Here is a 12,609-nt window from a genome sequence, read left to right as displayed (position 1 = left end):
TTTGTTTGAGCCATTTTGTTATCCAATACTCATAAATTCACTAAAGTTGCCTTTTCCCTGAGATAGGATGGTCTCAGAAACTCTGGATATCATATTTTAAGAAATAATACAACGATATTAATTAGCGAATGTACCCACTGTCATCATATTTTACGTCATAATTTACGGAAGAGTTCAACAAAGGGAAATAACTCTTGGGGAACTCGGAACTTCCGTATTGAATTGTTGCTCTCTTTTAGTATCAACTCGTTTATTGCTCTCATCAGTTGAATTAATGCATGCATCAAATAAATTCTTACTCTCGTAAATTGAATTATATGCGAACATCAAATCTACTATTGCTTTCATCAATAGAATAATTTTGATGCGCACATTAATTCAATTATTGCACGCAATAATACTGAATTGATCATATCTTCACATCAATTGTATGTTACTGATGAAAGCTGCGAATAATTGATTTGATGTTCACATCAATTCAATTATTACATGCAATAATACTGAATTGATCATATCTTCAAATAATAAGATATCTTCAATTACTTGAGTTTGTTAATTTGGCGCTTCATAAATGTCCTTTAAGAGAGATATTTTTGGGCTGGATTGGGTGCTCTAACCACTGAGCTATCCAGGCCGATATCCATGGTCAATATAGCCCCAAGTACATTTTCCTCCCCCCTTTAATTTTCTTCACTCTCAAACAACCCAGATCCTTTTGCTCCGGCCTGGCAGACTTCCACCTGAAGTCCTGGGGTGTCCAAAGCACCATATGCAAGACAGGAAATGAGAAAAAAATTAAGACTGGACAGGGAATCAAACCCGGAACCCCTTCATGACTGGTCAGGTGCTCTAAATACTAACTAACTGAGCTACCAAGGCACACATCCAGTCTATTTGCCTAGCTGTAGTCTTATTAACTATGATTTCACTATGATCTATCCACTTAAAAACTCAAAATTTTACAATATTTTTGAAATTGAAAACTTCCAAATTTACTTTATTTTGTCAAAATATGTATTTTTAATATATTCGATCAGTGCATACTATCTATTCAAGATGTATTACTGGATTCAGGTACTCTTCACACAATTGCTCTGAAAAAATATAGTTCCATTCATGATCAGCAGATACAGGATTACAACAAATGTATAGAATATCGATGTGTATGTAATACGTGGGAGAAAACAAAATTAAAGTCAAATGTTTTTAAGAAGAATCACTTTTCCCCAGAAATGTATATAAGAAGTGTTCAATATTCCTACGCTAGCTTCCTCCTCAGTCTTTTCACGAAATATAGGTCATTCTTCGATTGAAAATTTTTTCACGATTGATTATACTATTGCAACAATTATATTACTTTGATGAATATTGTTCGTTAATTATCATACAATTTCTTCTGAGATAGAACGTTAATCATTAATTTATGTGGGGTTTTCCCGTTGTTTAATGACGGAATGCGTATACAACACTCAACACCTGGATTCGGACCACAATTAAAAGGTGAAGGTCACCAGTCTGAAGATATTTGCAATGTATTCAGTGTGACATATACATCTCTATTTATTTTTTAAAGGGTTTCTTTGCTGTTAAGGTTATACCATACACAAAACTTGGAGAAAGTGTAGATTACATCAATCCTTCTTGTTTTTGCCATTCTAAAGTTCACATTAATTTGTTACATGGTAACAATTAGAGTACAATTGTATTTATTCCGAGAGATTTCAATTTTTTCATGTCTTTGCTTTGAATTTCCATACAGATATAAAAGGAAAAATTTGGGAAGAATGATGAAATAAGACTGGTTTGATAGGGAAATTTTGTGATAAAAATGATCATTTTTAGCAAAAATTAAGCCTGCACAAAGTATGTGCCCCAATAAGTTGTATTAATAGGTATACGCATTCCCATGTAGTATTTTTAAAGCTATACTTTTCTGCTGTATTTTAATAAATTTGCTAATCCCAAACTTCCTTCTTTATCATTCAACAAAAAGCACAAATATCTTTGTACCGTATTTGTGCCATCTATCCATTTTTTCATATGTCTTGCAAGCACCGGTGTGTGCACTGTTTGCTAGTGACAAAAGACTGGTGACGGTATTTGCTACGCTACGGACATGAAGGACTATACACCAGTTGCATAACAAGTGCAGTCTTTTCTTAGAGATCAGCTGAGCATAGTGAAAATTCAAGTAAATTAAAAGTCGAATATCTTGGATATGGGGTAACCCATATCTATTCTTGTTAGAGCTTATTTAGGCTAGTCGACCCACTTTGCCCTACCTCGGCAAATCTAAACGAAATAGGCCTAATATGCAAATATCTGCTGATACTTATGATTCCATTCATGTTTTAAAAGGAAGTCATGCAGCCATTACAACGATGTAGTACAGCATAAGTCCTTAAAATTACAAACTGTGTTGTTCCTATACAACATTTGGACGTAGGTAGGCCTACATGTATGATGACATCTGTCGATCTTCGGACACCATACTTCACTTCCGGTTTCATATCTGGCGCGAAAAAAAATGTCGTAAACGTTATCGTAGCCTATAAATAGTTAGAGAGAGAGAGAGAGAGAGATATATATATATATATATATATATATATATATATATATATATATATTAAAAGAAATAGAATAAACAGTACACAAAGTTAAAAATTTAACGCAAGCGCTTTCATTTTATAATCCTCAGGCGTTACATTTTAAAAATAGTTTTGAAATGGTTTGACGTCATAAAGGCGTCCTAACATTTCACGTACATAACGACGTCATAAACGAATGAAGGGAAAAGGATTTTACGTTAAGCATATTATGACGTCATAGATAATAACAGTAAACATATTTTACAGTAAGCTATTGAGAGCCGGTTTTAAAGTCTTAATAAAGTGTCTTTCTTTTTCTCGTCGGGAAATAGTATTTTCTGTATACAGTTTATAAAACGGAAATACACTGAATTGTCCGTGGCCACACACATCTATATGTTCACTAACTTTAATTTTTCTGTATTCGGGTGCTGAAATGTGTTGTTTATGAACTCGTATACGAGTTCGCAGAGTAGTTCCAGTTTCACCGATATAATGTTTTCCACAGCCAGCACATGTTATAACATAAATTAAATTTTTGGTGGAGCACGTCATATCTGAATTTACCGTAAATTCCTTGTTGTTAAATTCGAACGAACTTCCTTCCCTTAAGTATGGGCACGTTCCGCATCGCCGATCGTCACATTTGGTAACGGTGAAAAAATTTTTGTTGGACTTTTCCTGAAATTATATTACACCAGTGACCGTGATGACAGAAAAACACAATTTGGATATATATATATATATATATATATATATATATATATATATATATATATACATATATATATATATATATATATATATATAACTATTTATAGGCTACGATAATGTATATATATATATATATATATATATATATATATATATATATATATATATTTAAAAAATGTGAAAAGAAAACACAGAAATCCTCCGTAAAGCTTTAGCGCTTTCATTACATCTTCAGAAGCTTTACAAAAATGTATACATTGCAGTATCATAGTAACAGTGATTATGACGTCAAAGTAAGCGGAACGTTCTATATACGTCATGGATAATGTACAACAATGATCTGGAAAAAGTACGGGAAAATCATAGGCAATTATAAATTATGGCTTTAGAATAATATATATATATATCATTATGGGGAACAAATTGCAATATTAACTACGTGCAGTTAACAATTTTCGTTTGTAATCTATCATAAACTATCGATACTCGCAACTTCCTTGGTTAAGGCCATATTGTTTTTGGAAAGCTGCACGGTACTTTAGTTGCAACATACCTACCTACCTGGTCCTTGTTGCGCCCGTGGGCACATAGGGCAAGGACTAGTTTCTTCCACTCCTCTCTGTCTAAAATTGCAGCCTTTTCAATTTCACCCCAGGTCATGCCAACCTCTCTCATGCAACAGCAATATTGCTATACAACTGCAAATTATCCCGGAAGTTTTAACCCCTCTCTCATTCTAAACATTCCATCGCTGCTAAACTAGGGCCATAAAATGCATTTACTCATCTCCTTAAGAGGCGCTCACGCTCACCCGGGTCACCCATGCTCATACGTGTATGTATAATATAGATATTTTTAAACAGTAAAACTGAAGTCTGGGTAGCGTTTATAGATCTTATATGTACATATACCCCCCCCCCCCCCTCCCTATAGATCCAGGGAAAAATGGATATAGGCCTATATAACTTGACCAATCAGTAATTTATCCGCATCCAAAACGTATGTGATTACCCGCCAATCACCCTCATGAGTCATTTACTCTATACTAAGATATGATGAAGGTGGTAAGCAAAGACGAGCCAGAAAACAAATCTGAAGAAACAAACCTCATGTCGGATTCAGACTCACCTGAGATTTGTTAGAAGTAGGGACTGAGGATCCCCTCCCCCCTCTGTGATTTATCAGAAATGGGGTCCAAGGACCTCACCTCTTGATAACTCTCGCCGGGGGTGGGGTGGGGGGTTTGGAGCCCCCGGTTTTATTAGTATCTCAAAAGTGGACGCATAAAAACTGTGGTATTTGGGTTGGGGTGGAGGTTTGTGTGTGGGGGGGGGGGTCTTCATACCTCGACCAATACCAAGGAATTTATTTAAATTGCACTATATATCCTTGTTTAGTTATATGATTTGTGCAAAGCGGAGACAAGATCACGATTCAAATCGACTTCCCTCTTCCCATGGTGTCCTTTCCTGAGATAAAGTAAAGAATTAAAAGAGATTGACACCCCCACCATAACCCACGTACCCTCTCTTCGCGTGGTTTGGATGCGTTCATACTTTTTGTAAAATATTTCCAAATATTTTTAAACGACAGCATATTGAGTCATTGAATAGTCTATGACAGAATTATCAAACATCTTACAATCAAACCCCTGAATTACCGTTCATAGAATAGATGCAAATTTCTTTGATCCGCTTCAGTCAGTAATATGTCAATATAATTTTATAGTTTATTCACCAATCAGGGGCCCTCGGGGGGCATGTACATGTTAACAGGCAATTAATTATAACAATGAAAATAAATAACAATCATTTAGAAGTACTACCGATAATACTGAAAGAGTTCACACTTCTGCACTGCACATATCTATAATTATATATGAAATACTGATTACAGACAAGATTTAAATTAACAACATGATAAATGCTTCACACATCAGTTTCTGGGATAGCAGATAATGATAGTGTTGTGTGAATACATATAAAATTGCAATTGTAATAAAATCGGTATAATTATATTTCAGTAAGAACAGTATGCAAGTATAAAACAAATGTACATGTAGGATCCAGTTGTTCTGAATGTTTTATGCTAATGCAGGGATATAATAGAATAATTATATAAATGAAAACAATTGTACGAAGTGTTAAAGAAGGAGTGAATTGTTTACTTGATATATGCAAAGTGTGTAAGTAGGAGGGGGAGTAAGAGAAGAGGGCTGGGGTAGAGAATGGGGGAGGTGAAAGAGAGAGAGGGGGGGGGGCAGACAGACAAACAGACAACATGGAGAGGGGGGCGTGGGAAGGGCTGGAGAGTTGACTAGCTTTACAAACAGACAACATGGAGAGGGGGGCGTGGGAAGGGCTGGAGAGTTAGACTAGCTTTATCTATCCGATCAATTCAGGTAGAAAACAATTACCAGTCATCACCGGTCCTCTCTCTCCAGGTGGTTGATTTCTCTCCATATTCTGTCTTTCCTAACGGCTTCACCTTACTCCCCGTTGCTCCCCTTTTCTTTCCACAGCTCTTCACCTTGTTTACTTTGGTCTTTCTTGCTTCCGTTTTAGTGTCCAGCCTAGAGCTGCCCCGGCATGGCCATTACTTCTCATTCTCGGTACATGCCATATCCACTTCCAATGCCAGCCAGTAACTTAAACAGAAAAAATGCTAACACAGAATCTGTAGTTTTATCTGAATACAAATACCTTTCCTGAGGTCACCATGAATTTATATAACTTTTCTAAAAATAACGTTTGCAATGTTTTCTAAACGGAAAAGGACGATGACTTGTTTCCACACGGTTCAGATCATCATTCATCTTTTCCCAAACTCCTCGTGCATTATCAATTCAAAACTAAGATGAGATATAACTTGGATTTTGCATCCTATTTTAACGACACTTACTAGAAATAAGCCCCCTCTCAAATGATGAAAAAGAAAATTAAACTATGTTTGTAGAAGTTTCACACGTGGAATGTAATTCATTCTCATAATTTCTCAATTAAGTCCAAAACAGTAGGAACTATTCTTATGTAGGTTATGTAGGGATATTTCAACTTTTGAACATCGTTCAAAATTTACAAGCTTATTATTGTGGTGAATTTTTAATATATCTGTGATTATGATAACGACTCTCTCTCTCTCTCTCTCTCTCTCTCTCTCTCTCAACCCATCCATCAATTTTGTTTGTTTGTTTCCAGTGCCCCTAATTTACATTTTTGAGACGAGGTATTCATCAATGTTGAAGAGACGAGACTGGCTTTTTCATTTGAAATGCACATTTTATGATTCAATTTACTAAAATTATCAACATTTCACATCACAAAATAATTGTCAATCAAAGAGACATAACTCTTTCTATATTCTAGTTCTGTATTTTGATCAATGATCACATTCAATCAGCGCAGTGGAATCTTGCCAAACGTAACGTAAAAAACTCGTCAAGATTACATACGTTGCTCTAGAAATTGTCAAATTTAATTATTTTTTCACAATGTAGTATACTGATAACATCAAAGGCACCTGAAGTACGGATATTAAGACCCACCCCCCCATTTTATGATAGTTTTTTTGTTGGTGGCAATAATTTTTCCGAAATGTGTGAATTCCCTGTCTATCTCATCCCTCTTTCGATTTATGTAATTGTTTCACGCTTTTTGTAAGCGTTAGAGATTGGCCTTCTACCGGTACAATAAATGTATTTTATTATACCGGTAGAAGTCCAATCCCTAAGCTTACAAAAAGCGTGAAACAATTACATAAATTGAAAGAGGGATGAGGTAGACAGGGAATTCACATATTTCAGAGAAATTATTGCCACCAATTTTTTTTTTATCATAAAGGGGGGGGGGAGGGTAGTAATTAATATCCATACTTCAGGTGTCTGTGATAACATTTGGTCTATAGTTCCCAATCGGGGAGAGAGAGAAAAAAAAAACCAAAAAAACAAAAACACAACAACACGACAAGCATTTTCCAAATTCTTAAGCACCCCCCCCCCCTTGACCTGAGCTTTTTGTAATATGATAGCATGGAATCTTACAAAATCATTTGGTTTCTAACCCCCAACCCCTTAATATCCAAACGTGTATATATTCCAGTAATGATCCGCAAAAATTGAATTATTTGTGGTCTCTCTCTCTCTCTCTCTCTCTCTCTCTCTCTCTGTGTGTGTGTGTGTGTGTGTGTGTGGCATTTTATTATTTTTGTTTGAATATGTGTTTGGTTTTCTTTCCCATCTGTTTGTTTGCTTGTCAAGAAATTTAAGGCCCCCCTTCCTTTTTCGAAAACTCAGGACCCCGCTACCGGCCCTGTGCCCTTGGACCAATGCTGTGACATAATAGGGTACATCCATTCCTCTTGAACCCAACTGCGAGCTGAATATATGTGATATCACTTTTATATGTATTAATGGTCCCTCACCCTCTTCCCCCAATATCACGTGGTACTTAACGACATCGGCAAGAAATGAATATTTCGAATTTCGAGGAATTCAGCTGGCTTTGATTTCAATATTCTTAATTAACATGCGGCAACATTTCAAAGATTGTTTGGGGCCGGGGTGGGTGGGTGTTCAGATAAAAACTACTTCTACAAATGATTTCTTTACGTGAAAATTTACGTGAAAATATGAAGTTCGATATGTTTTCACTCACTATATATATATATATATATGTATGTATGTATGTATGTATGTATTAATGTATGTATGTATGTATGTATGTATGTATGTATGTATGTATGTGTGTGTGTGTGTAATACTCTAAAGTGTGATGGTCTGCGCTAAAGTGCGATGGTTTGTTAACGTTACGGACACCAAATTGCGATGGTCACGCCAAAGTTCGATGGTGCGGAGTTCAGTAACGTTTGTGACGTCACGTCATTGTGACGTCATTCTTAACGTCTTTCAAACCAAAGAAATGCAACACGGACGACAGCAAGGGCAAGGTTTACACTGTTGATCAGGATAGTGAGAACGGCAAAGTACATTTGTTCTACTTCGTTCAAACATTCCTTAATTCATAATCATTTATTACTTTGACGTATTTCCTGGGGGTATGTTATAATACAAAACATTATATACGATTTCGCGTTGGAAAATTTTGTGTTTGATAACACAACTAAATGGTATTGAAATAAGTTCTTATTCTTATTTTTTGTGCATGGATTTTGCAATGAAGTTTTGGTAAAACAACACACGGTTGGTTCAGTTTGTACCAAAACACTACATGTCGTTTACAAACCAATGGATTTCGGCATGTCACACCATCGCACTTTGGCGTGTCAGACCATCGCACTTTGGCGCATGAGTGTGGACCATCGCATCGCATTTTGGCGTGCCATACCGCGGCCATCGGGGTTTGGCGCAGACCATCGCACTTTGACGTGACCACCGCACTTTGGAGTCCCATCGCACGTTGGAGTCCTACAATATAATAATAATTATATATATATTCATATTTACCATAATTTAGTTTAATAAATCATTGACAATCTCGTTGTTCGTGTCGTTGGTCATTTTAGTGCTTTGTATATATATATATATATATATATATATATATATATATATATATATATATATATATATATATATATATACTTGAACATATACATATACTTCAATCGTTTTGTCTTTTTTCCTAGAAATTTAATCCCTGTTTGACTGTAGGACTCCCAAAGCAGTAAATATTGGCATTATTGAAGAAGGAGTGCAGATTTGTGTGAATTTAAAAAAAGATCTTGGAAGCATCTCGATCTTGTTAAAAGCGCCTTTGTTGAATGCATGCGTAGTATATTACCACGCGAAATCTTGTAAACTTAGATCCGCGATCCGCCTAGCTATTTTATTTAAGCCAATGAAATCATATGTTACTCCACTAAAGGCTATACCGAAATTATAGAAATGGCGACGTCTCTGTAAAAGGATTAGAGAAAGTTTGTAAGAGAATTATCTCTTACACGCAAACAGAATCAGAAAATAACAAAAGAAAAAGAAAGATGACGTCTATACACTGTATCGTCCACCCGCTTCCAGGAAGCGATACACAGTTTAATGATAGGTAAGAGCGAGAAAACTCCCGGACAAAAAGAAATCTATGAAAATTCGAGCATGTGTTATAATATAAAGCACGTCCGGTGGAATAATAAATGAAAGATTGGAAGTCTTATCTACATTCTGTGTATATAAAATCAATAGAATCTATGTTGTAAAATTGTGATGGAAATTAATTTTCTCTGTCTAATTAAATATCTGCATGTGTTCAACTGCAACCTCTTGCCAGGACATTCTGTTTACTCATACCCTGAGGACAGGACATTGCACCATCAACACAATACACAGAATATAACTAATCTATAACAGATGTTTATAGAAAATGAAATGTAGAGAGTGTCTGCTCTAGAAAACATAGAATCAATTACTGTTAACTGGATTTATTTGAACCTGACTCACACACTGAATATTTTCCCCATACAATGGGGTATTGAGGAATAACAACCAAAGAAATCTGGTATGAATGAAAAGTTGAGGATATGCACAATAATATTTTGAAATTGAAATTTTCATATTTACCATATTTAGTTTTATAAATCATTTTTTAAAAATAAACATTGCACATTGAAATGTTAACAATCATGTATGCTGTATGCCTGAGAGGGCCCTAATTTGGAAATAAATCATATTCTATTCTATTCTAAATACAGTTTTAGTGGAAGGTAATTTGAAAAAATAGAAGTTACAACTGCTAGATTTGAATGCACAAATTACAGATCAGCAATCAACACATTAACCTACTGAACTACCCAGCTAAACAATTTGATTTGAAAGGAATATACATATATTGCTGATTTACATGTAATATTAAATTTTCAAAGGAAGTCAGCCATTATGACAATGTATCATTCCTTCATAACAATTTTACTTCAAACTATTATTGTAGGATACGAGAAGTTGCGGAGAAAATAAGCCATCATGGATTCAACAGCCCCCCAGCATTCAGTGCACTAACCAATGTAACGGTCACACAATGTGCGGTCGGACCAAACTGCCTCGCGTTCCTTTTGGAGGTTTGTGTGGAGACTAGACATATTCATCTTTTCTGTAATGGAAGGGAGTTGAGGCAAAATTCAAGATAAAGACTTTTGAACTAAATTGCTTTTCACAATGGAGTCCTCCTAGTCTAAGAGTGTTTGTTTTTTGTACATATTACTACCTTATTTAGGCAGTTCCCCCTTACAAAAATTCCCAAAATGGTGTCAAAATTTCCTATGGAGATTAAGTGGTAAAAGCTTCATTTCAACCTTTTAAAATAATTATCATGTGCTTATTCCTTTATCCAGTGAATATCGCCCATTACATAAATTCTTAATTATTGCTCTATGTTTTCCTATGCTGTTTGTGATGTCACTTTGAAATGTAAATTTTACGTAGTTTGTTTACAAAATGTCAGGAAGCAAAATTCCAACAGTACAGTAACGTTAATGAATATTGGGGATGGGGGATATGTTAACATGTGATAAAAAGAATCTCCCATTGTTTGTGGTTTGATATGATTTATCTTTTTTGTGTTTTCTATCCCAAGGCTCAGGGATAGAAAAACACGAATTGGATATAATTCATATCAAACCACAAACCATGGGAGATCCTATATTTAATGTATGTTTACAACTTCAACATTTGCAATATTTTGAACCATGGAAAAGTCAGGGTTTTATTTGAGTTTTAGATGTTACTACCTATTTCATATTTAAGGATATTTCATATTCAAGAATGCAGCCTTGTGCTTCCAGGGAAGGAGGGGGGGGGGGGGGGGGGGGGGGTGGAGTGGGAGACATCCTCAGAATATAAAATCTCTGAACAGACATATAAATTGATTGATGACTGATTATTATCTATAATGTAAGACTTTGATATATATTATTATTATCTTATAGAAAATGACTTAAAATTAGTATAGCAAAATAAATTTTGTTAAAATTCTAATAATAGTTTCTACAATTGAAGGGAAATGTTTACCTACATGAATAGGGAAATATTAATTTGATGTCAAAAGGGGAAAGTTACCCTTTACTTGTAGTAGAAAGAACTTGGATAAATCCCTGAAAGTTATGATATGGCATAGCTGCAGAAGTGTAGCTCTTGGGGGGGGGGGAGGGATTTAAGACAAACCAAGTTAGCTACAGACCCAAACCTTCGATCTACTCACTGTCTACTCCAAACTCTCATATAGATGTAAATGTGTATGTTGAATTGATTGATTGAATCCAATTCTTGTTAATTTGGGTACTTTTTTCGGGACACTTGTAGAAATAGTCAGACTACAATCTGACAGCACATAATATTTGTGTGTATTAACCCTTCTGTTTCCTGGAATGTAACAGGAAACACTTTTTTGGACTTAAAAAGTCTCAGAGTGGGTGATTTGTTTGACATGATGTGGAATCTGTAGAGGAATATGTCAGGGAAATTATCATGGGGGATTAATTGAAAATTACGTAGGGTGGGGGAGGAGGTTAACTAATGAAGCTATTATGCAGAGAGCTAGCTGAAATTGTGAAGTCAAGTCTAAAGGTCAAAGTATTCTAGAAGCATTTTTGTTTTAAATTTCAGGATGGGCGCGTTTGCAGACTGTCATATTCTGTTGCTGTTGACAAATTGGATTTGAACAAATCCGAGAGCAAAATGTAAGTAAAGGGTATCATCTTGAAAAATAAATGTTAGATAAACTTTTTCTCCATTACAAAGTATTCATTGTTATGTTATGAACGTAGCATATTCAAAAGAAGTAATTAATCATGATTGATTATTTTTGATTAGCTACATTTCAAGTGTAATACATTTAACACGCTTGATGAAAAGTATGTTTGCATGAAGCTTTGCAGTTCATTCTTTCATGCATTTTCAAGAATGAAATTTTATTTTTTATTTACATTCTACTTTCACTTCTGGTGGAATTCCTAGCTGTCATATGTGCATTATTCAGAACTGCAAAGCATTCGTGAGAAAATGGCTGTCAGTGCAATTTGTAAAGATGTCAAAGGCAATAACAATAGAAATGTATACATATTTAATTGTGTTTATAGCAAGAATGAATTTGTTTACTATTGTTATTGCATGGAAAATAAGCAAAACTTTCTCAATTTTAAAAGTATTATAAATTCGGACACATCTGTAAGGCTGTTGTGCAGTGTATTGATTTGCATTTTAAGGTAGCTCACTACACTAAAGCTTATACTCTGTACGGCACCACGTCACAAGATGGCGATTTAAATGTTTTGTTAAATTATTTGTATCGATCGATTTGTTTGTCTA

The 12,609-nt window shown here is 35.0% G+C and overlaps 1 protein-coding gene across 2 annotated transcripts in view; it reads left to right on the top strand.

Moving 5' to 3' along the window:
• The first annotated feature begins 9,171 nt into the window (after nucleotides 1–9,171).
• LOC125647085 (E3 ubiquitin-protein ligase UBR5-like) overlaps nucleotides 9,172–12,609 on the top strand; it is a 58,792-nt gene continuing 55,354 nt past the window's right edge. For both annotated transcript variants that reach the window (XM_056142215.1, XM_056142213.1), the window contains exons 1-3: nucleotides 9,172–9,358; nucleotides 10,238–10,364; nucleotides 11,908–11,981. In XM_056142215.1, coding sequence (XP_055998190.1) covers nucleotides 9,297–9,358; nucleotides 10,238–10,364; nucleotides 11,908–11,981 — 263 coding nt within the window. In that variant the 5' untranslated portion in view covers nucleotides 9,172–9,296. The remainder of the gene's footprint in view (nucleotides 9,359–10,237; nucleotides 10,365–11,907; nucleotides 11,982–12,609) is intronic.

This window comes from Ostrea edulis, chromosome 6 (assembly GCF_947568905.1).
Source record: "Ostrea edulis chromosome 6, xbOstEdul1.1, whole genome shotgun sequence".
Lineage (NCBI taxonomy): Eukaryota > Metazoa > Mollusca > Bivalvia > Ostreida > Ostreidae > Ostrea > Ostrea edulis.
Note: the sequence above shows the minus strand (reverse complement) of the source record. Positions and strands in the feature narration are given on the sequence as shown.